Here is a 26991-nt window from a genome sequence, read left to right as displayed (position 1 = left end):
ACATTCCCCTCTTCTGGCTGCCAGCTGCTCTTTATGCCACCTCCCCTTATTATTTTTACCAAGGGGAAAAAGACAGATTTTGGATGTAAAGTTTGAGTGCAGGATTCTCTGCATAAATAAAGTATGATGGAGATTATGACATTCTCTTATTTCCCATCATCTGCCCATGGCACATTGTCTCACCTGCCCTCAGGTTTGGCTCATTTTACCTTTCCCAGGAGTAGTTTTGTTTTGTGCATTCCTGTGTCAAATGCCAGCACTGACAGCATCAAGGGGATGGCTGCCCCTGCACTGCTTGGACTTGAATTTCCCTCTGTGGAGGAATTCTGGCAGGCTCAGAGGCAGGATGCTAAGGCTGCAGGCTGTGCCATGGGCTCCTCCTGGTGGTCAGGAATACTGGAATAACTTCCCTGTGTTAAGAGCTCAAGGATAAAAATACACTTGTCTAATAAAAACACAGCTTTCAACTATTCTTCTCTCCTCAAGAAACACAAAGTGGAAACGTGAAATGAGGCACATATTCTGGGAGGGATGTAAAGGCATCCATTCCTCACTGCCTGCACTGTGGCTAAAGGGAATGCACACATCCTTACCCCTCATATTTGGGGCATTTTTCATAAAAAACACAAGTTTCACATTTTGTTCTGAGCAGAATTAATTTCATTTGCTGTGCTTTCCAGGCTTGTATGACCCACAGCCAAGGACATACAACCTTCCTAAATATTTATGTCTGCTGGAGCATTCTCCATGCTGAGTCTGCAGAACAGCAAGAGGGAAAGAAGAAGGAGTTATCCCTACCATCTTTTGAGACTGGAATGGATATAATGGGAAGTTCTATTCTACTCAAATAGCATGGGTAAAAATATTTCTGACAGCTGAATTACAACTAATCCTGGCCCAAGGTGTTAACTAAATCTCTTTGTTAGGCACTGCACAAGCATCCAGCATCCAAGAGTTGCCATCCCAGAAAGGATAAACCACAAAGGACAGGCAGTAACACCCAAGTGAAACAAGAGGAAGGAAAGAAAATAATAGAAGAGTTTTTGGAAAGACTGTCACTAGCAAGGAGGTCTCCACTCCCTTTCTGGCTGGCCATTAGAATATGGCATTTTAGCAGAACACCTTCTGATTCCTTTATAAACATATTTAAATATATGAATATGTGAATACATGTATAAACAATTTTATATTAATTTACTAGACACACTCTACCAGCCAGGAAGTAGAAACACAACCTTGGCACCACATCTGCCTTTGCTCTGAGCCTTGCCATCAAAAACCAGCTTGACCTACTGGGAAATTTCAGAAGGAGGCATCAGGCAATTCCTTCAGGGTGTGCTGGTAGAAACTGTTGTTAGTCCTGACCATTGCACACCCAAGATGCCTCACATCAGAGCTATTAAACCCAGCATCCTGCACTAGAAAGGCTCCTTTTAGAAATGTTTTGTCCAGGACATCTTTCTGATGGCTTGGCACAGAATTGTTCAACAGCTGTAACATCAGAGGGTTTATTTTCCCCCACAATCTTCAGCATCCCTTCCTTTTTTTTTTTTTCCTTTGCTGCTTCTACATGAACACTTTCCCTTATTCCATATAGACAGTATTTACCTCAGAAGTCAATCCCTACCTGTGGGGGAAGCATGGATTAAATGTGCTGCATAACATGGACACAAATTGCAACTTTTCTTTTGCACACCTCTAAGATACCCTGCAAAATAAAAATTATGCACGATCTATGTTGCAAAGTGATCTCAAAGTCCCTTGCAATAACATCTCTGAGAGAGGAAAAACCTTTTTTCTAAATTTTACTGTTACACTTTTTAAATTTCCCAGGTATTGATGTTCTGTAATTTGATGGTGTTGATTTGAAAAGTCTTTGGGCTGTTGAGTTTTACTAGCTGTTCACAGGTATGCCAACCTTTGGGGTCACACTGTCATTTGAGGAGACAGGAAAATCAGCTAGCAAGAGCTGCACTCAGAAACATCCCCAAAGATTTAGAGAACTTGAAAAATGTAGAAAGGGAGTCCAAAGATGAATTAGTTTACATATGAGAATCATATCAGTGAAAAGGACTCGGTACTTGACTGCAGAAACACTGCAAAGCATAGCCAAAAAAATTAAGTGGAGAAGAAGTAAAAATCAATATAGATCTCTAAAATGCTCATTGAGATTCTGTAGTTTCCAGCTACAAAAACTAAAAATACATAGAAATAACCCATTTAAGATTTATCAGGTTTTTGATTTTTAACTTGTCAAACTTGATTGCAACAGTATGCAATTCAAAACACGAGAAATTAAATAGGGAAAAAAGAAATTAAAGTCAGTAAATATCCTCCAGTTCAGATCCTTTACAAAACCAGCCAGAATCTGGATCCATTATAGCCCAGTCTTCTTGGCAGAGGATAAATTCAAGCAGAGGGATAGAGATGCTCCAAGAGATGCTTAGTTTAGATGTTTTTGTACAAATGTGTCCAACCTCCTTCCATCCTGTTAGTGCAGGGACAGAAAGGCTGATGATTCCGTGCCACTAACAGGGCTTGCCAGGCAAAGCTGCTACATGATGATGTGACTGGAGCACGGGACAAAGCTACATTCCGCTCAAAGTAACAAATGAAGAATGAAACAAACCAAAATGGCAAGGGCTTAGAAAGAACTTTTCCAAAATTGCACAATGGAGAGGTTCACTTGGTATTATACCAGTAGTGCAAGTGAAAAACTGGTTTGGAAAAGTGAGGAAAGTGAGACTTCAGTAGCACTACAAAATGCTCAAAACCCAAGCTGACCTCAGGGGCTGCATTTATAAGAAAGCTCACACCATTCCAGGTACCAAGTTGGATTACTCCAAGTTGTTTTTTGTCATGTTTATCACAGCAATGTGCTTGACACCCTGCAGACCTGGCATGTCCTTCAGGGATGTCCTGCAGGTCCCACCCTTTCCAGAGGCTGGCAGGGCTGGAATATTCTGCTGACTTGCTGATCCCTCTGACCCCTTCCCTCACCAGTACACCCCTGAGGCCCTCATCACATTAGCAACACAAAAGTTTAGACAGAACAGCACAATCCAAACCATTCCTCTTCAAAGAATTCCTGCACAGGAGAAAGCAACTCCCAGGCAGCAGAGAGGGCCAGCTTGCCTCCTTCTCACAGCAGGATAGGACAAAGCAAGATCCCTTTTTTCCAGAAGGGCACTGAGAGGTCTGAATCATCCTAAATCTTGACCAAGGATCCCAAAAGAGCAAACTGCAGCATCACCTGAACACCTTCAGAACAGCTCCATATTTAAACATATGTCACAATATCATCAATATGAGGCATTAATACTAATCCCATCAGAATGATCATATGCATGTTCAGTATATGAATGAATTAGAAAAAAGAAGAGACAAGGTGTGCAAATCTAAGCAGATTCATCCCTTAAAAAACCCAAAATGGTGCTTCTAGCCAGAAACCAACCCTATTTTGGTTGGACCTGCTACTTGCAGTGCTTTCTATCAACTTAGTCGAAGTATTTCAGGTATTAAGTCTATTCAGTTCAACTCCATCATGCAGGTGAGAGTGAAAGATCAAGTATTCCCATAGCTATTTAATAAAAATTTTGTTTTATGTATATAGTCTCCTTTCCACTCTCTACCACTTTTTACATTTTGATCTGATTAATCAACATGACATCTTGAAGATGTCAAGTTGCACCACAACCTGTGCTCTAGTGATTCAGCTAATGACTGGAGGTATGGACTCCACAAAATGTTTAACACATCAGGGATTTCATTTTTGTGTTGTTTCCAATCTTTTAGTCCTTTTCAGTGAACCACAGAGAGGCACAGAGTAGTAACTCAGCTTTTTCTTCAAACTATAAACTGTAAAATATAGTGAGAGTTCAAATCAGTGCAGGAAAAAAAAAAATACAGAAATGGCTCAATGTTCCAACCAAGGGGAAAAGAATTTAAATATTTTAAGAGCACTGACAGCACTATTTTGGTGTCAACTGAAATGTGTAATAAAAGGATTAATGAAGATATTCCTTTAACCATAGCTAATATTACTGGAGTTTGAGAGCTGACATTTTATACCATTCAAAATTCTTTGAGATTAGAGGCAACAGAAAAATCAATGGCAACATTACTGAAAAGAGCCTGTAAGCTGTCAGGGCACAGCAGTGGCCCTGCATTGAGTACACAAGGTTTGTATTGAGGAAATGTCTCACATCAGAACCGTGAGCACTATGCAGGAATTCCCCTCTCCAAATACTTCAGTCGTTCCCATAGAGATCACTCCTGCTTACAAACCTCATTCCTAAGGGAACTGGGATGTATAACACAAAGTATCTTCCATATTCTGAAAACTGAAACTTCCTAAAGTTCCCAAAACTGAACTTCTGATAGTGAAATCCTCTTGGTGAAGAAAATGCATTAACAGAACCAGTGTCTAAAATAACTTCCTGTAGCACCAGAAGAGGTGGTTTTGAGTTTTCCCAAAGCATTTCACCAATTCCTCTTTTCTGCCCTGCTGCAAAAGCCTGGGGAAAAAGGCATCCTTCACATGCCATGTCCCATTTAATGCTTGGTCTCCCTCCCAAGATTACAGCTCAGCATCACTTGTGGTGCTCAATGACAGGCACAGCTGTCCAGCAGTCTTTGCAACACCATCAATTCAATTTGCAGTAATGCACTGCACAGCTCACAGATTTTTCTTGTCCCCACTCCCAGCAGACCTGGGCTGAATATGAACAGACTTGGAAGAAAAACAATGGTTCCTCTTAAGGAAGAATCTCATCTGAAGAACCAGTTCTGACATTACTTTTAGGACAGCTGGCAAACACACTGGGACTGCTCTCCTTCAAGAGGTGCAATGCTTTAACACATGGGAACAGCTCTGTACAGTGACCATGTCATGATTGAATTTAAACCCTTTCTACAAGGGCTGGTTGAGCACAGAAAAATTTTTACTGGGCCAGAACTGCAAGACAGCAGTTCAAACAACTTTTGTAAAAAACCTTTGTAACTAGAAATCAACTTAAGAATGAAGCACAAGACTTAGTATCTTCTTCAAATTAATACTCAGCTGGAACTGCTGCAAAGTTAAACCAAAATTTCCACAGCCTACATCCTATTTGAGGAGACCAGAGCAGCAGTTCCTAGAGTTTTGTTGGCTTTTAGCTTAACCAGAACAAAAGCCAACCTGTATCTTTATGACTTACCAGCAAGGTGTATGATTCATGAGCAAGTGTTTTTTCCTGAACAGGTGTCACATTCTCCAAGTATGGATGGGAACTTTACTCACACTCATCATAGCAAAACTTCCTTACAAGGAATAAACTTTGGAGCAAAGCATCACAAACAAGCAGACTCTTTGTATACTGTTTTTTTTTTAGTTGACTTATATGTTCCAAAGTAGAGTATTTTTTCCAAGACCAAAGCAAATACAGCAGAAGCAGTACAGATAAGTAAATCTACTAAGCCAAACACAATTTGAAAATTTGCAGTAGTTATTCTAAAGACTGAATATAATTGGCTTTTGAGAAATCAGACCTTAGTCTAGACAAAGCAAACTGTGCTATTAGCCAGCTGTTAGGTGGAACACTATCAGCTCTGGCAATGACAGATTTTATTCACTGTCTTGATCACCAGCTGTTTTTTCTGCAGGTAAAAATTACAGTCAGTATCACTGTAGAAAACAAGGTGTTTAACAATCCTGGCTGTATCAGAAGGAGTAACAACAATATTCTGCTTTTACAGTTTCAGTCCTCATTAACTTTTGGCTTGAGACAGCTAACATTACTTACCAGCACTAAAAGTGTAATTTCAAGGGCTCCCAGGACAAATACTTCTACACAAAGAAAAAATTAAGTTTCTGTAGAAACTAACATTCAGCATGATTGACTTCACCATATTCATGCTATTAGTCAGATTTCCATCATCAATCCAAAGTTCCACCTAGCCAAAATGAACTAGAAAAGTTTGGTTGAACATGTTAACTAATGAGATGCCACCACAAAAGTTTCACAACTTGAGCAAGTCAGGACAAACCCTCTGGAGAGAGCTGAACTTCACTAAATGGACAGAAATTAAAAGCCAGTCTGTAGGCACTTTGCAAGAGGGTACTTCACCTCAAACACAGCAGAACAGTGTTGATTAAAAACCAAAATCAGTAACTTTAGTCTTCAGCTACCAAGAAAGGTATCTTGTTCATTCCCTGACTTTACAAATTCAACTCTTTTGCTGGATTTGGTAGCCTTATAATCTTTAAAATCCATCTGTCCCTCAGGAAAGAACAATCCAGGTACGTATTTCTCCATCCTCTGCAAACAGAAAAGCAGAAGACCAGAAACTCTGACTTTTAATGAAAATATGACTCCAGCTGCTGAAGGCTATCCAGTAGCATTTAAAGCAGCACTTGAGATACTTGACATGTTTTCCAGTGTATTATCCACTTAACAGCTGAGACAAAAAAGTTTAACTGGCAAAAAACCAAAAGGGCAAATAGTGAAGTTACTTGTGTAGGTTTTTGTATGGGTATGAAACTTGAGCTCCTCCCACAGAGGAGCTCTCAAGTCTATCACTTTAAGACCAAAACATTACTATGAGCAGTGAGTTGAGTGTGACAGACCCAGATGAGTGTTTGGTGAAAATGCATAGTTTGTAGCATTGCTCTTCAGTCACAGTGAGTAAGACCTTTTCAAAATATGCAGTTGCTCTGACAGATAAACTGCTCTTCCAGATCTTTGGCAAATCTTGGGCTAACCAAATTTAAAATCTGTTTTAACACATTAATTGAGAAGATGTAAAGGCATGTCAAAATACCATGGGAATAGGTATCTGGACATATAAATATTTCATCATCAACCCCTGTACTTGATTCATGACTTTTCCCTCCACTCAAATGAAATTGGTTTTGAAACAGCAAAAAGTTTCTGCCTCCCAAATTGGCAACACTATCATGTTTTAAACTTTGGGCCACAAAAGTTTCCTGTTTGCCATGGGTTTTTAACTATTCCATTAAGCAGGACATGGTTTGATGTGGTCAGCATTCTTGTTCTTGTTCTGTAAAGCACCTGGCACAATGAAGTCACTGACACACCTCCTAGACATTACAGCCAACCATAAACTCTCTGTGAACCAGAAGCCAGGCTAAGAAACCAACCTGAGCAGCTGAGCAGGATGCTGATCTCAAACCCTTCTGCCACCTGATTCTTCCAATGCCACTGGTGCACAGTTATCTCAGGCTCCCATGAATGACCCTCAGCACACAAAAATACCATCTGACACCCTTCTGACAGATCTAGATCTGATAATATGACCAGTCACAAACACTTCCATCTCCTTTTTATATTAGGATTCAAAAAGAATATATACATCTTCACAAAATGCATTTAGTTACCATATAATATACTTGGATTGAAATGAAATTTGCACTTGGAAAAATTTTTAAAAAAGTATGAGAATATTCCCTCACATTTCTCCACAAAATTTCTTCTTTAAAATGTGACAAACAAAGGGCACAGAGATTGGACCTGGAAAAGCATTTTTCTCCTGATGATATTCTGTACATTTTACTGTATTTACACTGAAGCAAATAAGCAGAAGTCTGAAGAAATTAAACACTTTCAAGTGCTAAAATCAAAACATAAGCATACAATTTTTTAATTTCAGTATTTTGAAGTACAGAAAGTGAAACTATGAATATCAAATACAAATTTAAACAAAGCCACTTGTCCTCCCCTAGAATAATCAATGTGAACTACTTATAGAAACTTACAAATTTAAAGTAAAATCAAAACAAAATAAATACTGTACATACACTTTCCCTGCCTGCAGGCAAAAGAGGATGGGAAATACTGTTATGAATTGAAAAAAATGCTCTTAAAGCTGCAGCATCCCATTTCCCAGCCAAATACTTAACACAGTAGTGCGTTTCTGTAAAAAGGAAGACACACATACACCGACCCCTACTGAGCAGACAAGCTAATATTGTCAGAAACATTAAGAAGGAAAGATAGAAATTAGACTATGAGAGTAGAAAAAGGAGGAAAAGACAAATGGGCCAGCAAAACATTACTACAAAACTAGCAAATATAGCCAAGAACTAGCCCCGTGTTTGTTTTTTTTTTTTTCAAATTCCATGTTTGTTTTTAAAAAAAAAAAAAATCACCAAAGCATTGGCAGCAATAGACATTTCCCAGCAGAAGTGACAATACATATCAATATAATCTCTTAAAGTGATCCCTTTCATTCCCTTCCCACAGCATGAAACTCTTATGGCTTAATTTATATTAAAAGTAGAAAAAGTCCTTTTTTTTCCAAACAGAAATGCAGCCTATGAAGAACATGCATCTCCTTATCAGTGCTACTTTCATTTCCCATCCACTGCATGACTTATCATTCATACTCTCCCACAAAGAGGGTTACCAGGGTGGTTCTTTTTGTTGGGTTTATTTTTTGGAAAAATGGATGTTGCAGCTTTTCATCTTGTTTAAGGATAAACAGTAAGGCCCTTGGTTCCATTTGTATTTCTTCTGTCAAAGAGTAGCACTGGGCTCACTCAGCCCCAGAACTACCAACAGCTTTTAATGGTCTGGAAGTATTTAATGTGAATGACACTCTGGAAAGACACAAGGCTTGGAGGTGGTGGTGGGAGTGTGAAGGGACAGGTGGGCATGTGGAGCCTAAAGAGTCACTGGGTCCTTCTGGTCTCAGTCCTGCTTAGTCTCCACAGCTGCCAAAAAGGGGGTAGGCAAGATTCTCACCAGCTCTGGCTTTGAAATCCTGCAAACATTTTTAACACTTAACTTCTGTGGTCTTGTGAGTAGCTTAAGCCTTAGAGCAAAGCCCAGGGAAAGCTGAAGCTGAAAATGTGGTCATGACACTGTGCTCTCTTACATCTCTACCAAAGGTAACACAAGCACTTCAACCACCAACAATTTTAAAAAATAAAATCAAAACCCCTAAACCCCCTGTGTGATCAGAAAACAATTTTAACTCTCAACATCTAACCCTTCCAAAATTCTCTTTAAGAATGAATTCATGTAGAGTATTATAGGTTGCATAGGTAATCTACCTCAGAGGTCAACAAAGGCTACCCTGTAGCCAGGGTTTATTAGCAAGTATAGTAGAAGAAAAGGGAAAGTTGCTGGAAGAGTCTTTGATATAGTTTGTAGGTGGTCTTTCCATTTCCATGTTTGATTTTTTTTTTTTTTTTTTTTTTTTTTTGCAGTTGTAGGAAAGTGAGAACTTGAGAGTGGGAAACCCCCTACAATATTTCATTTCCTATTGTTCTGCCTACAAAAAGTTTCAAAAGTAAAATTGAGTTTTATGCCAAATGCGAGTTCTCTGACTTTTCAAAAAACATTCTCCTTAAAAACAGGTGAAACCATAGCAAGTGAAATTTGCTGTTGTCCAGCCAGTGCTCCCTACTCCCTCCCTCTTCCACCCCAAGTGAGACAGCAAGGAAAAAAATTGGGCTTTTCCTCTCCACTACAACAACACAAGGTTCAGTCCATCTACAGAAAGATTGGTGCAGAAGTGATTTCAGCTAGAACACAACAAATATATCTCTACATACAAGTACACAAAACAAGTGAGGTCACCACATCCTCTTCATGAGCTACCAGGAGTTTTCTTTTTTCCCCTTTGTTGTTTCTCTTTTTTTTTTTTTTTAATACTGCTCAACACAGCAATTTCTTTTTAATTACTTGTTCTGAGTTGGAACATCAGATTAACTTCTGCTGGAAGCATGGATATTTGAAGAAAATGAGAATGAACCTCTGCCTGTTGACAGCCTGTGAAGAGACTATTACATAAATTCATGACAGTGGAGAGCCACTTGGAAAATAAAAGGTAGAAAAATTAGAGTAAAAGAAAGGATAAAACCAAGAGGAAATAATATATATGGGTCCAGCCATATCTATGTTTCAACAGTAAGATACAGATAAATAGCACGGATGAAAAGAGACTTTGTATAAACCAATCACATGTACAAGAAAGCATACTCTGTATTTTAAAATTCCTTACTCCAGATTCTATTCTGGCATACTTTTACTTCAGACAAAAATCTGTTTTTAAGGAGAGAGACTCATTCTTTATTCTGCTCTGAATCTAACTGCTGCCCTAAACTGGAATTCTCCAACATTAGAAATTGTACAGCCAGCAGGAAGGAAACAGTTTGGTTCAATATGCTAAAGCTAAAACAGTTTCCAAAATCTGGCACTAAATCATTTGCTCAAGTTTCAACTAAGAGAAAATTTATATGGGTATATAATTTTAACTAATATTGACAACATAGTTTATTTTACTTACTTTGGTGAGAACATATTAGAAGATAGTTAAAATATTCTCTTTTAACTATTTCCATCTAGAAAACGTAGCACCTGAGAACAGCAAGTCCTTATAATCATTTTCAGCACCTGTAGAATACTTCTTAGCTTATCTTCTGCTTTTAAGAAATCCTTGACTACCTCCATTTCCAACATTCTAAAGGTTGATAACCTGTGTTAAATTAAAGAAAAAAATTAAGAAGACTAAAAGCTTGGTTTTATGAAACATTAATTAGCAAACAAAAAAAAAGTTTAAAAATTCACCCATAAAAGTCACAGAATGAGTTAAGTCATCATAATGTAAAAGTGAAGCTGCAAAAATCATGCCTCAACTGTAACTTTCAAGCTCCAGATAAGTAAAGCTGTGAAAGCTATCTGACTTTTTTGCAGTGGCACTATATTTTAATGTTTCTCCATTTAGAAACAGGATAACATAGTGCTAATTCATTCTGACCCTGCAGTAATAAAGAACATCAGAATGATTTCCACAAACTTCTAAAGGCATTCATAATCTAGTCTAAATAAAAATAACTCTGAACAAGTATTCTAGAAAATAAAACTGACTTTGCTTTTAAACCATAAGAGAAAATTATTCCAGTATAGGATATGGAGGAAGGAAAAATTGGTGTCGAAAATTGAAATCAATTTGATGACTTGGACAGCTATGCAGGAATATTTTTACTCTTACCCATCAAAAAAAAACCAAAACCAAAACCCCAACCAACCAATAATATTGTTGTCACTAGCATATTAATGTTTACATTTTGGCTGGACCCTGCAAAATGCCCTTTTTCCAGAATCAAGTAAAAGTATTCTCCTTTCCGCCTTCATCCCCGTCCCTCTAAAGTTAAATATTTCATTTTATATTACAGAAAAATACAAATTTTAAATCAAAATTATTTACAATAATTCAGAATTGGCATTTGCTATCAGCTCTGTATGAAGCCTGACACAAATGTTTATTCTGATAACAGTAAGCTACTTAAATGCTTATAATATATGGACCAGTTAAGACTTTGAATTTGCTGTCTCGCCCAGCTCTGAAAGCAACACACGTTCTCCTGCTTTCATGACTCTTGAGTAAAATGTGTTTAACATACAATAACAACACTTTAATGCTTCTTCCATGCTACATTAAGTAAAAAGCCAAATCTTATGACTGCAATGTGTATCTTATGAGTTATTTGAGAGCAACTGTTTGAAGAAACATTTATCTTAACTGATGTCCTCGTTCCTCCAAAAGATCTATAGGATCTTCCTCCTTGGTATCCACTCTTAAGTAACTTCAACAAATACAATTTCAGGGAGTCTTTTTACAGAAGAAAATCATCACAGACAGATCATCAGGAGGAAAATATGTACTCAGATTTGGAGGAAAGAGGTGCAGTTCAAAACAAGTTAGCTACTGGACCGACATAAGAAAATTCTTCTGTTTTTAGGAGTCTCTTCTAGTCCATTAAATAAATAAATCTGATATTAAAAAGGACAGGTCAAAAAATAATCAAGCTGGCAGAGAATATGCAACTTGCAAGTCAACAGAAGCCCAGCCAATAGCTTACAAAAAGCAAGAAAAAAAATAAGATTCCTTATGCCTTAATTTAAAAAATAATTAATAATGCATCTCACCCCTATTTAAGACTATAACCTGAATATCAAATTTAGGAGTCCAGACTAATCACAATTAATGTGGCTCTCCACTGCACCAAACACACATTATCGAAACAATTTAAAACTTTCACATTATTAAATCTAAATTAATAACCCCCCCACAGAAAAAAAGTCTTCCAAATAAATAGTTTCTTAAATGAATTTTAAAGTTGTGAAAAATCTATCAGAAATAAATTATTGATAAACCACCTTCATCATCTTCCCCTCATTAATTTAGGTCAGAAACTACCAGCAACAAATGATATTCAAGCCCTGATGAGAGACTATTTCTCACAGTCCGTGTCTCTCTGAGATTTCCCCGTTCCCGAATGGTTATTGCTGAGCAGGTGTGGCACAGTGAAAATGCAGCATTGGGTTGGGTTTTTTTGTGTGTTTTTGTTTTTCTTTCTTTTTCTTTTTTTTTTTTTTTTTTTTCCTTTTTCTTTCTTTTGTTCATCAGGCAGTGTTTTCTATGGTACATGCAAGTCTGCTTCAAGCAGAGGAATAACAGCAGCTCCAGGCTCTGTTCCCTCAATACTGGTCTGTGTAGGAAGGAGCAGTAGTAGAAGTAGCAGCTACATTAGACGAAGAAGCGCGCATGGCCGTTCCGGTTCAGCTTCAGGATCTTCCCAAGCCGCTGTTTCGCTGTTGCCATTCCTTTCTTTGGACGTTTGCCTGAAAAACACAAGTAAGGACTTCAGGCAGGAATTTCAAAATTCATTTTCATCATTGTAAAACAAGGGTGAAATGCAGAGTTCAAGCTGAAGCAGGCAAAGTTTGCACCGGAATCAAAAAGTTTCCTCTGTTTGTTTGAAAAGCAAAGAGGGAACCAGAAGAGTCAATAAAACACCCCCAGGAACTGTTTTCCCTAAACTGTGGCTAGAATTATCAAAAATAAAATAAGAAGATTATTTAGAAATACTTCCAGTCTATGAAGGGCAGTGGGTGTAGTAGGGAGAACTTAAGCTGAGCTTCCTGAATTTTAATCAAGTTATTCTCTTGTGTAAACTACAGAAAATAAACCAGAAAGTAAAACCTACATAGTATGCTCATCAGACTATTTCTGAAGTGTTAGAGCTTGCAAACCCTCATTTCAATAAACAACTCTGATTCATGCCACTTAGATCTCTCTTAATTCTACCTCCCATATTCTGTGCCAAAATCTGAGTGCCCACAGCACGCTCACTTTGGGCTTTTCCTCAAGGTTTAATCCTGTCCTTTACTCTGAGTGTTTGGCAAGGGGATGGAGATGAGCATTACCTTTTGTTGCCTGGTTGCTGATGGGGGGTGGGTTTGATGCTGGCCTCTTTGTTGGGTGCAGTGGTACAGACAGGGATGTTTCCCCATAGGGCCTGTCAGGGCTAAGGCTGCCATCACTCAGCTGACATTCTGCTTGCACCAGGCTGGAGTCTCGTGTGTATTTGCCATGCTGAAAACTCAAACTGTTGCTGTGGACTATGCTTCTGTTTTCCTGAACCTTAAGACTTGCTTCTGATGCACCCTCCTTCTTGATATATTTCTGAGTTTTATTTGCATCCTAGTATGGAAATGAGAAAATAAGATGCACAAGTTAGTAGCTTCTGGCTACAGGTTCCCATTTTTCCAATTATACTGCTGTCTCTTTGAAACAGGTACAGTTCCACCAGTATCTGGCCATTTCATGAGTCCATCATTTCTTTTAGATTAGATACCTCTTAGAGATAACACAACATAATCTCTGCAAGCTTTTCCATATGCTACAATTTAAGTACACATACTAATGTATTGAATTCCTCTACTTGTTGTCAGTTTGCAGTGAAAAGAAACACAGTTGTTCTTGATTAAGCCAGTCACTATAATAAGCCATATCATCATCATTGACTCCTTTACTAGGTAATTTGTTTTCAATATTCAGCTGATAAAAGAATAAATGCTAAATTGGGAATTACAAACTGTAAAGGAATATACCATGTAGTTAGATATTCTTAGAAAGCAAACACTATAAAGCATGCAGTTAAAAACAGTGCTATTTAATGGCTAGAATTTTGCAACTTTAGTTGTTCTAGTTAATTAATTTTTCTAATATAGACAAGTTCAGAAATGCTAAAAAAGTACAGTGTCACAGTAAAGTATAGTTTACACAGTGTAGAAAAGCTCGGAGTGTTAAGACACAAAACCTTTAATTCCTTGCTGGATTCCATCTGGACATCAGAAAAAAAAAAATTCCTACCTGCTAACTATTGAAAACTATCAGTTCTAAAAGTACTAATTCCCTAAGCAACTATCTTTACTATACGTACTATCTACATATTCCACTTGTTCTGATGTTCTGGTTGGGAATAACAATGAAAAAACAACAAAGGCTTCCCCAACTAGAATGAATATAGATTCACATATACTTAATGCAGCATTTTTTATTTTTCAAGATATTGACCTGAACACTTTAATATTAGGCACTATGAGAGAAAAGAATTTGAAAGGAAAAAACCCAAAACAACAACAGTGAAAAAATGCATGACAAAAATAACCCAGTTACCAGAACCAGAAGTATCTGACAGATACACAGTGTGTAAAGACCTGTTCACCATGACTCCTGTACTGACAATTTTATGATGTCTCCTCCTACAAAAATATGCTCAGTATGTTCTAAGTTTTGCTTTACCTGAGGGACAATCCTTGAAGCTTCATTCAGGTGTCTAGTCCATGCTGAAGTTCCCAAGTCTCCTTCTTCCTCCTTCACAGACCTACCTAAAGAGAAGTTCAACAAGCTTAAATTTTAATATTTTCCATCTAGTCACAACTTTCCCATTCTTGTAAGGATGCCACAAAACTTTTACAAGGAAATATTTAGAAAGGGTATTCTGATGACAAGCTAAATTTGCCCCAGTTGTCAGAAAAAAACAGTGACAAAGCAAAACCACAGAATACACCTTTTTAAATGTCAGTCTGATTTAAAAGCTACTAATCTAACAACCACAAATCTAAAAATGTCACTTGAAGTGGCTCTTTTGACACTGTGTCCAAAAGCAGGCAGCAGCAGTGTCCTTGGCTCAGATACCTACCACATTCTATGGTTCTGTGACTCTGAGATGGCTGTCTGTCTTTATGCCGACTCCTGGGGTAGCTTCTGTGTTCCTGAAGAGAGGTTCTTTTATTTGTGCAGTCTGTGCTTTGAGTATGACCTGGTAAACATGTAGTATAGTGCAATCCTGCCATAGAAAGCATGCCCTGAATAGCTTCTTCTTCTGTACTTGTCGAGGTAGGACATTCCCTGGGAAAATCAAGGGAGTAGTAAGCAGCTAAAAACAGAACACTTTGAAAGACTGATTTTTACATTGCTATAAAGTAGAACCATAAATACATGCTAGAAGGTCTAACAGTTTATAAAAAATGTCAAGAATGTGCTTACTTTTTACTGGGAGTTTCATTTCTGGATGGCTTCTGGGTATTTTGACAAAGGTCTCTTGTGACCTTGGATTCCTCTTTGAAGTTTGATGTTACTTCCTGCTTCTCTTCATCACCTGAGCTTTCTGACTCCTCTATGGAGGAATCCTTCTGCTGAAACAAGAGGACACAGTATGCAAAATGGTTACCAGACTTCCTAAGTGGAGACTCTAACTTAATTTATGCTAAGTGAAGAATTCAAAAAGCTTTAGGGCCCAATTTTTTTATAGTTTTAGCATCCAAAATGCAGTTTATTTGAGTATAGTGGCTGAGATGCTACACATTTAAATTTTGTAATACTGGTAAGTACATGTTCCACAATACAGAAATCCATTCCAATCCAATTCCAAAATCCATTTTTTTATAAAGCACCACACATATTACACCATACACAAATCACTGCATTCTCTTTAATGAGAGCATTAATTATTCTTAAGTTCAATATTTAAAGTACAGGGAAAAAATACACAAGTATGGCTTGAAGCAGCAGACAGAATTGATGCCTTTCATATATAACAGAACACATTGTGCCCCAGAAAACTGCTTCTGGCTCCTGCTCTCACAAAATATAACTTTCAACAGCACCATCTCTGATGAATGACAGATGCTCTCAGGTAAATCCAGAAGACAGCAGGAACTGAGAGACAACAGCTGTTGCCTCTCTTACAGAGGCAGAGCCTCATTTCATGAATGAAAGAGCTTTTCAGCTCCTGCTGAGATTACAGCTTGTATGGGCAGGAGCTTCTCAAAGGTGGAGCAGCCATATGTGGCTCAATATGCCTTTACAGGAAGCAAGGGCTACAGTACATATGTTCCATCTTGGTAATTCAGACTAATCTATTTTCAACAAGTACAGAGAATATCACAACTGTTTTTTCAAGCCAAGGAATATATGTGACACTCAGCAGAGGTTCTGAAAGCAGATGATCAGAACATGAAGGAGTCATAATCCTTAATGACTGATTCCATTGTCCCCATCATCAAAAACAGAAATTGAATGAATTAAGTGCATTTTATCACCAAGAGGTATTTTTATACAATAGTTTCATTCACATGAGCAGCTTCCTAACCTTTGACCCTTACAAAGTGACACAACTGGGCAAATAAATTATGTATTATTCAGTGTTAATAATGAAGGTATTATTTTGTTAAGATCCTCTTCAGTACAATATAAAAACATTTATAGGATTTACAGGTTCTAGTGAGAGAATTAATTTTGGATATGTCATTACAAAAGACAAATTTCAACACGCAGAAAAGTTATTCCATTAGATACTATTAGAAATTAAAAAGCAGGAGAATATGTAAAGAACTAAGAAAGCAAGTATAGAACAAATATAAAACATTCCCTAAATTACAAAGGCATACAAAACGGGCTATATTCTCCTGTGAAGATGAACTGTATCACTTTTGAGTAAATACTGATTCTGTGTCTTAGGAAAGGACCAAGGGATTAGCCTTCCAGAAGCACGAAACAAAAATGTGAGGTAATCACTCCACCTTACTGCTACCCAACAAAAATTTAAGTTACTAAGTACAAACCCAATTTGCAAATGAAAAAATAATGGAAGTATTTATAGACACATACAGACATTTCTAAATTCTAGTAATTGTCTTAAAAATATATGATAACTATCTATACATATGTGTGCAACACACAATTCATTTAATTCTGAAGAAATCACAACAATCAAGACCCTCAAATGGAGGATTCCCAATTATTTCCAATAGTCTAAAACCCCTGAATATGATTTAGCCACTTTAGGTTGTTTATGAAATATGAATACCTGTAAGATTTTTTCCTATTAAGCATGCTCTAAAATGAAACTTTGTGCTAGATACTCACAATTCAAAAAGTCAAATTTTGACTTGTTATTAAATAAATAAAGATATTACTTTTCTCAGACTTTGCTTAATGCAGAGGAGGGCTCATCCTCTGCCAATCCCACCTCAATGACAAAGAAGATAAAACTTGGCAAAATAGCATATCTTATCTTTTTTCTCAACATTAGAATAAATGAAGAATGAAGCAGCACATTGTTAGAGATATTCATCTGAACAAGAATTGAATACTTTGTCATTGCTGCTTCAACACCAACTTTGACCAGATAAATCTGAAGTATATTTAATTGCTTCATTGATTTCAGATTTTTTTCTAGACATACCTGTGTAGTGCAATCAGGCTCAGATTCTTCTGAATCAGAAATATCAGAGTACTCTGAGGATCCATTCCTGAGTTCTGATTTCACACTTTCAAAGAACACTGCAGAGAGATTAATTAAAATGTAAGACACAACATTTACTACACTAATACTTAACACTTATTTTTGAATCAAAACCCAAGAAACTCATATTTTGTATTCACAGTCTGTAAACAAAGGCAAATGCACACACTGCTCTGGTTCATGAGTTTGCTTAGGGTAACAATGAGCTGTCTACTGCTGGCCAAGAGACTCCTCAAGCAGATGAAGACAGGAAGAAAAATCAGGTGCTGCAGGAATTTATATTTCTTCCTTCTCATAGAGCATCCACTCTAGAGATGCACCTTGGGCAGTTTCTGCTTTTTCTGCACAGGCTGGAGCCAGAGCAGTTCTCACCCTTAAAAGACTGCATTTATCCCAAAGAATCACAAGCAGAAAATACATTTTTAAGTGTTCGGATTCCAAAGCTCAAGGCCAGTGAGCTGTATATAAACCTGTGTCAAGGCTACTGGCAAAAACCTTGATTAAGTACAAATTTGTTAAAAGATGACAATGTGAAGTTCAGATAGCACAAGTTTTTTGGAGAAAAGCAAAATAGGGTAAAAAAATCATGGCTGTGTGTGAAGAAAACAGGGTCTAAAGAAAGAAATAGCACTTTAAAAGTATTTAAAGTTTCATACAAAACAATGCTGAAAACAAAGCTGCACAAATCAGAAATTAACTCTAAAATGAAGTCAAGTAAAATTGAAATGTTAGTTTGTTTTCAGCAGTTTTATATGAAACCACATAAAAGAACACAGCACTTCCTAACCTATAATTATGCAAGAATAATGGATGTACCTATAACTATGTATACACTGCAATTCTAGTTGAGGTTTGCTCCTACTGAGGAAAGTGGCAAAGATCACAATTAGGCATCAAATATATCTCAAGGGATATTTTTGATTTCTAAACCTGCACAGTGATAATTACTTCTAGAGTCAGAAAAAAAACAACATGAGACTTGTCATCTGAAAGTGAGTAAACTGAACAGCTGAGACCAAAAGCTAGAGAAAACTAACTAAACTTAAGATAGTATTAGAAAGAACCATGAGGAATATCCAAATACAGTAAAAACATAACACCTCTGTAGAGGAAATTAGGTTACATAAACTAATGTTCAACATGTTACAATAAAATTTAAAAATTTAATTACTGCTCAAAACAACCCAAAGGATTTCTGACAATAACTCATGCCTTTGGCTCATTTAAAAAAGGCAAATAAGATTCTAGGATAAGTAACAGCATGAACAACACAGAAAATTTCAGAGATCAAAAGAATTTTCCTTTACACTACTATCTTTCCCAAGAAAATGCATGGCTCTGTATGCCTCCAGAGACAAGGAGGAATATTCCCAAAATTGGGTGAATGGTAGTAGTCATTATCTGTGACATCAGGCTAAAACACTGTGAATTAAGAAAAACTTCACCTTCCCTTAATCCACACAAAGTATCTTACTCAATTAAGGACAACACTTGATCTTTGTCCCTCTGCTAACACTGGGTCACCATTTAAAACCAGGATCTTGGAATGACATACAAATCTAGATAGAGCTTGATCTGCTTAAAGGGATCTGTCTGTGAGCATTCCTCCTGGCTCAGTCCCAGGAAGAACAATGGAAGTTGGCAGCTGCTACAGGAACAGGTAGTTCCTCTTCTGGAATTCTCTGTGAAAATGCCTTCCCCTCTCTCTCTAGAGTCTCAGTTAAATAATCACACATAGGTAACAGGAAAGTCTGAAGACACTCAATATTCAATTAAAAGTACCAGCACTAGTCCTGAGCACTCAATTTTTGAAAGAACAATCTCAACATTCACTTCTAGTTCTAAGTACATTTCATGTATTTAGATACTCACTGCCCTATTCATTCTGTATCAAGTAAGAGCAGTAATTTTCAAAAGTTACAGTTTCTCTGTATGATTTAATCTTTGATTCAAATGCAAAATTTAATTTACTTAGTTTAATTTTGGAAGTGGCAAACCACTACAGTAAGTCTTCACTCAACAAGCTGTTTACCCTGTTGCAAGAATACCCTAGAGATTTCTTCCATGTGCAGGCTTTTTAATACTGTCCTCTGTGACACCTGGAAGCACAGTCAACAGGGATTACAGTTTGCTTTTTAAATGAAAATAATTAAATACTTTATTCAGGCTGACACCAGAGTCAAATGCTATGGACTGTTGTGCAGCAAACTCAGGGAATTCTGTGTCTCCAAAGAAGTCTTATCATCTTCTAAGTGTTGACTTCAGTTTGCTAGTACACACCTTCTGAGCCCTTACAAGCTCTACTGTGAAAGGATGTGACAGAATTAAGCAGAGAGCTGAACAACTATGTCAAGGACTAATTCTTTCTGCACCAGTGCTATTAAAAATAGGCACTGGCAATAGGCATTCAGTATTGACACTTTACTAACACACTGTGTGATCACCACTGCTGAACACTGGGCAGGAGGGCTACCAAAAGACCAAAAGAGATTAACTCCTAGTGAAGGGTGGTTTAAAGCACTGGAAAGTGGAATTAAGGTGTTTTACAGACTACCTAGGCTCTTTCCTAACCTTGCAGATTACAAAGCTTGAATGTGTAAGATTTTATTCATGTTAAATTATGTCTTACCACTTGTATGGAATAAATTAGTAAAATATACAAAACTGCACTATCAGCTATGAAATTGCCAAATTGAACAGGAAAAGCAAAATATAAAACAGGTTTTAAATTAGCTATTGTATTAACATCTTTCATTCTCTACAGTGAAATGATGTGATGACCTTTTCACAATGAGGTATATTTCATTTTAAAAACAAAATCAAATCAGCATTTTTACATTATGCAGACCTAGAGTAATAAATACTCACCAAGAACGTCAGTTAATTCTCTACTGTGAAAAATGCTGTCCATAGCATTCAAGACAGCACTAACACAAAAAGGTGAGTTTTACTTTTCATCTCTATCCTTGTTATGGGTTATGTTAACTCCTTCAGTAGACAGTTAACATTTAAGAAATGTTTTGTGTAACTTCTAATACTGCCCCTCTGATTTATTTCTTTATCCTCTTTATACTTAGTCTGACTGAAATACTACAAACAGTAGTTAGACCCTCATTGAGACAATCAAAATGTTCAACTGATAGGATCTGGAGACAATCTTACTGTTCAGTGGTTTCTGGGCATCTGCATTCCCTTCTCCTTCAAATCCTGAGGGCTGGTCTTCTACCTTAACAGCTGTCTTTTTTGACCTTGTCCTGTCATCTTCATCTTCACTGTCTGCTGTGTAAAGACTTCGATCTGTAAATGGACGCCTCTCATCTCTTCTCACAAGAAAAAAAAACACAAAAGTAGTCAGTTTTTACTCTTAAAAACCTGAAGCAATTGCTTTCCTTTCATTATTCACAACCCACTCTCAAGATATAACAGTAATATTCTCTTATGCTCATCTCTTCATTCTAAATTGTAGGTATTCCCATTTACTTCCTATTCAACTGTCATTTCCATAAAGATAATTAATTTATCACCAGAGTACTTTTAATGAGAAGCACTCTTACAGATGGATAGAAACCAACTTTTTCTACTTTGAAGCATTCCCTTCAGCACAGACCCCACTGAGCAAGTGAATGAAAGGCTGTAACAAAGAACATGCAAAGAATCCCTTCCTCTTCACTCCCTAACTGTAGCTCCACTAGGGGACAGCAGACACAGACATTCCTTCTGTATTCCTAACCTGACTCTTACTGGGAAGAGCTTAAGAGCTCTACAGATAAAAATATTAACAATCAGCATACTCCAGACCATAATGACCAGGAAAAAAGTATCCACAAGCAACCCTTTATACCTAATTATTCTTCCATTTGACAGCAGAAGGCGAAGATCATTATCTTTTGTTCTCCACTCAGGTACTGTAGAAGAGGGCTGAAAGGGTTTGTTAAACCTCCCATTCAGTTTTGAGCTTGTGATATCCTAAAGAAGTAAAAACAATTTTGCTTACTATTTATTCCTTTGAACTCCACTGTTTTTTCTGCACTCCATAAAAGATTAAATTCACTACTAGGATGGTTACCACCTGGATAACCAACTGAAAAAAGCTCAGACAAAACATGTTTGGATGTAAAGAAGTTCAGGAGACAACTGAGCCTTCTTTCTTGAATCTATAATCTTCTCAAGCACCTGAAATAAATACAACTTTCCTATAACACTCCTTTTATGTTTCCTTTGGAGAAATACCAATAGGCTCAGGCAAGCCAGAAGCTGGGCTTGGAACTGCTACAGCTACTCCTGCATTGGGTATGTGTTCCCTGATATTAGTATCTCAGAACTGATACAAAGAACAGCAAAACATCAATAATGGAAAGTAACCTGCCTTAAGCAGAACTTCCTTAGCTCAAAGCAATCTACATTTGACATATACTCTGAAACAAACTATCCATACCTCATATGACAAAGAGTTCTAGTCTGTGTTCTCAGGCATCTTAAAACCATTTTCTTTTCAACAGCTATCAGACAACTGCTCTGGTTTTGTTCTTCCTTGCACACAGCTTAATACTTGCCTCCTCCCATGGTGACATCTCCAGCCTTTTCAGCACCTCCCTGGTGTGGAGTTCCAGGATGTCCAGATTAGAAGGAGTTTTGGTAGCATGGTCTCTCAGCTTCCTCACCCTTCTTCTGGAGTGGTGAGGGGAAACTGTTTCATGTGAAGATCGTGAACTTGGAGACACACCAAGAATTCCCTGAGTTTTAACTAATTTGCTGTTTTCCTCCTGTAATTAAAAGCACTTTTCAGAATAGTCTCAGAGGAATACACCCACATATTTAAGTGCTGCTTCTTATTCATCTAATTAAATGTAAATTATGTAAGGAAAATGCTTAAGACCTTTTAGAGAAATAACTACACTACATGTTTCATTTGGATTTGATGGACAAAGTTGAGTTCTACTGCACCTCTTTCTCATTTAAGGCTTTTATGCTTTTCCACAAGAGTAGTGCCCCCAAAACACATAGTTTTATTCAGAAAGGCAGCACAGGGTAGACATGTACTGTACACAACAGATCACATCCCCTCAGATCCATTCCCTTCACATGAAAATGTGAGAATTTTAAAAGAATCAATAATCACTGAATAATAAAGGAGCAAAACACTGGTATGGGAAAGCAAAACAAACAAAACAAAAGCTCTCCCCTATGACTATATAACACACAGTCACAAAACAGAAGACTGAGCAAAAGAGATGACAACTGGACCAGAACTAACAAGTAAATAGGATAATGGAATATGCACAGAATACCAAATTTAAGTCTTTAACAACACATTAACAATAATTATTTTAATTAGTTATAAGTAACTACAGTTTAGAAATACTGACCTATTAATTATTTTACCATAAAAATCTAAAAAATAACAAAAAATACACAGAGCACTCACTACCCATTTTCTTTATCTGAAATACCCATAGCTTAGTATTCCAAACAGTTTTTCTCTTTGTGTTGTATTATTAAATGAATAGTAAATACATTAAAAGGTGAATATGGTCAACCAGAAGCATAACTGATGGAGTTCCCTGATTCAAAGATTTTTTTTCTGAAGGCTCTTGTAGGGTTGGCCTCTTTCTTACCTCTACAGAACGAATCACTTTAGAGAGCTCTTTGATGAGATGCCCAGGCCTAATGTTGTCTGGAATTTCAAAGGCATGTTCTGTTACAAGCTGTATGCAAAGAGAGAAGAAAAGATATTTAGGTTTGGGGGTTTTTTCCCAGATAAAAGCAGAAATAATATGAATAAACAAAACTACAAGGGGAAAAAAAAGTAAATTAAAAGCCAGGTTAATTTCTGTAATAATGACCACAAACTGCCAGGACTGATATATAAGCACAGTAGCTTCCAGTCCAAGTTTCAGTAGCCAGCAGATATATCTCAATGTCTCCAAGAATCCAAAGAAGAGAAAGCACAAAGTCATACTGATAAACAATTTCTTATACCCTCAGTACAGTTTTTGCCTTTTACCATGGTCACCACAGAGCAATACTTCTGACATTCATTATAGTCATGACTTTAAAAACACCCCAAGACTAAAGTGTCTGTTCATCCTGACAGAAGTTAAATCTCAAGAGCAAATCAAGAACAACCATGAGTAACCAAGATTCAGATTTTTAGACATCTTCCTGACATCCAATTCTTTAAAATTACCTTCTTAAGCTTATTTAAAACCTAGCAGGTTGGAAAACCCAATTCAGAAAAAAATCTTATTCCTTATAAAAGATGTAGAAAGTCATAAAAGTTTATGTTCCCTTTGATCCTCTGAAACCATATCAGAGACAGATTTCATTTTTATACACACAAAAAAAGTCCAAACACTCTACAGTTAAATCTAGGTAAAAATATTTTGTATGTAGTTTAAATGTCCCTCAGAACCCTTTTATTTAGAATTAAACAGATAAAATATCACTTAACACACAGGCTAGAATGACATGAATTCCTGTAATCAACTATTTAAATGGAAAAACATCCCAAACACTTTCAGCTACCCACATTTCAAAAACAAGATTCAGCAGCAAAATGATTGCTAGAAGCAATTCAATACTAAATGTGCATTTCATTGAACCTGGCTGCCTCTCAGTCATTAAAACAAATTCTTTCTCCCCTTCCCAAAAAATCTCAACACCAATATATAATCATGATATGATTATTCAATTCAGTGCCCCTAACTCTACAGGGAAAACTAAATCAGCTGATATTATTTACAATTGTTCATTCTTTGAATGTATCACACCTCTACACATTTACCCTGGAGAAAACAGCAGCTCTGTCACTAAACTGTAAAATTTTTCCACCAAGTTATTGGTCATTTCAGGACTATTCAATCCTTCTTAATTCCCTCTCTCAAAAGAAGATGAGTTTGAACTTCTCTAGAAAATGGCACCGAAAATCCTCTCAGATAATTCACCTATGTTGAAAAGACACACTCCAAGATACAAATGTGAAAGCTCATGAGAGGGGCTCTCATTTGAGGAGCATGCATTTGCCATTTTTCAGGAACTGTCTGAAATCCTCAGTATGTGCAGATGAAACAGCAATGTACAAAGCTCCTCCAAACCCCAAACCTATCACACACGTGGGCTGCTGCACAGCAGGACTGGTTCCAGGATGAAGCAGTAGCCACAAAAGATGGATGCAAGGTATGAAACATGATAGCTGGTGGACAGCAGACACACTGTGGCCAAATCACTGATGCTCTGCACTTCCCTCCCAATGGGTGTTTCTGTTCATCCAGTGGTTTGGGAATACTCACAAGTCTCATTAATAAGCATTCAGAATGCAGGAAGTGCAATTGATTTTTCTTTCACAGAGAAGTAGAAAATGTATCATATTTCACATGAATCAAAATACTTAATGGCCTACTAGACAGTACACAAATGCTACAAGACTACACCAGAGCAATCTAGTAAAAAGGAATTCCAATCCAATTTCAAAATAAGGATTTATAAATGCTATGTTTGATCTCAGCTCAGTAGCCTGATCATTTGGCTTGCTTATTATCCATGGCACAGATGCAGAGATGGCTGAGATTCACATGTGGTTTAACAGCTTAGGTCCTGTAAACACAACAGCATTGCTAACAAGTGTTCATCCAGAACAGCAGAGACCAAGAGACACCAGAGAACCAATTCAGAGGGCCAGCAGAGCTTCATGTGGGATTAGGAATGCTACACAGGCTGGACCCCAGCACATTCCACACATAAAAACCACTTCCATGCAGCTCATACTGTTGGATGCAGCATTGTGCAAGTATCATACATGTAAGTTCTCCTACAAGTAGAATTTGTGGGCAGAAAGAGCAGAGAAATCTCAAAGAGCCAGTTCAAGTCTGGCTTGCAACAAGGCAGCATCACAGGCAGCAACAAACTAGAATTAATAGCCTCAGTCAGCACCAAACTGCTTGTCAGTGAACAGCACCTCCCAGGAGCATCAGTTCCAAGAGGGCTTATTAGCACAGGCACAAGAAAAAACACATGGAGGTAGACCAGACCCAGCTCTGTGCCAAAACAGGCTTTCCTGGAGAGAAGAGCACCAGCAAAGCCAGCACTGATGGCACACTTATGATTTCACAAGGGTCAATCAATGTTGAGCAAGGAAAGTGTTCAACTGAAGTTAATATTCCTCAATCTGAATCTAAACTGACTCTTCAGCAGGTGCAGCTGAAAAGTGCTTTCCACACCACTGACATGAATGGAAAATGCTAAACACCATGGCATTCCATCCCTCCACTGCCTCAGACTAGGATTAACTGACTTAACCTTAGAAAAAGCCCTACCTTGTCACCTTATCTTTTGGCATTCTTATCCCATCCTGAGGTAAAGCAAGATTCTACTTCAATCAGCTACAACAGTTGAACTTATTAAATGGTCTAATAGACTTTATTAACTTCATGGAATATCAAATTGTCATGATGATTCTTCCCCACATCAGCAGTGTATACTTTCAATAGACTTTTCCAGTACTCATTAACAGATAAAAATAATCTTAAACTTAAAAAAGGCATAGACCTTCACCTAGTTTTAAATTAGAACAGAGCTCACCAAAATAGCAAATAAAATCACTTATACTTACTTCTTTTTTCATCCATAATTTTAAAGCAGTAAGTAAAGCCTTCACTCCTTGCACTAAATAGCCTGGAGGCTGGAAACCATCTTCCCTCAGTTCTAAAAAGGATACAGAAACCAATTTAGAAACACATCAACAGAGAAAACAACAGAATGATACCTACCCTTCAGCCAATAAAGTTGCCATTATGTAACAGCACAGTAAAAAAAAATTGTGCAAGCAAATGAAATGTGCATCCTGCATATGTAACAACAAGAATGACCACAAAAAACCAAATCCAACCCTGAAGTGATTCTACATAAAAACTTTTTTTAACTTACTCTTGTATGAATTAGGGTTGGTTTACAAGACACTAAAGGTCATTTAGGGAAAAAGAACCCAGATCTAAAACACAGAACAAAAAATAACATATTTGAAGAAAGCAATCACTTCTATTTCATTGAGAAATATTTTAGTCAAAGGGGACAGCAGGATGTGGGATGTATCCCTAAATTAGAATTTGCATTGCTTATCTCCATACATATGCAAATGGCTCACACTAGCATACTTCCACTTCCCAAACATTTTTTGTCATCCTTCCAATTATCACAGTTCTCTCTCAAATGATGGTTTACATCATTTTTACTCCCAAAATCAAAGGGACAAGGGGTGGAAACCACTCTGCTTCAGAAGCTTCTCTTCTTAGGGAAGTTGGTGTTCCCAACTGATTGCAATTCAATTCTTTTTCATTCCTTCTTTTGCTTCATGGGGGTAAAGAAAGAAGGGAAAAGACAAATCCTCCACA

General features: G+C 37.2%; 1 protein-coding gene across 2 annotated transcripts in view; it reads right to left on the bottom strand.

The window, feature by feature from the left end:
* Positions 1–8135: 8135 nt before the first annotated feature.
* KDM7A (lysine demethylase 7A) overlaps positions 8136–26991 on the bottom strand; it is a 58597-nt gene continuing 39741 nt past the window's right edge. The window contains exons 10-20 of one of the 2 annotated variants that reach the window (XM_079304771.1): positions 26214–26305; positions 23221–23310; positions 22159–22368; positions 21447–21571; positions 20768–20925; positions 17546–17643; positions 15346–15494; positions 14999–15207; positions 14599–14684; positions 13218–13494; positions 8136–12632 (exon numbers count right to left, since the gene is read on the bottom strand). In XM_079304771.1, coding sequence (XP_079160897.1) covers positions 12538–12632; positions 13218–13494; positions 14599–14684; positions 14999–15207; positions 15346–15494; positions 17546–17643; positions 20768–20925; positions 21447–21571; positions 22159–22368; positions 23221–23310; positions 26214–26305 — 1589 coding nt within the window. In that variant the 3' untranslated portion in view covers positions 8136–12537. The remainder of the gene's footprint in view (positions 12633–13217; positions 13495–14598; positions 14685–14998; positions 15208–15345; positions 15495–17545; positions 17644–20767; positions 20926–21446; positions 21572–22158; positions 22369–23220; positions 23311–26213; positions 26306–26991) is intronic. The other variant, XM_079304772.1, reaches the window with a different exon arrangement.

This window comes from Erithacus rubecula, assembly GCF_903797595.1.
Source record: "Erithacus rubecula genome assembly, chromosome: 4".
NCBI classification, from domain to species: Eukaryota; Metazoa; Chordata; class Aves; order Passeriformes; family Muscicapidae; genus Erithacus; species Erithacus rubecula.
The sequence above is the reverse complement of the archived record's forward strand: the minus strand, read 5'-3'. Positions and strand labels throughout refer to the sequence as shown.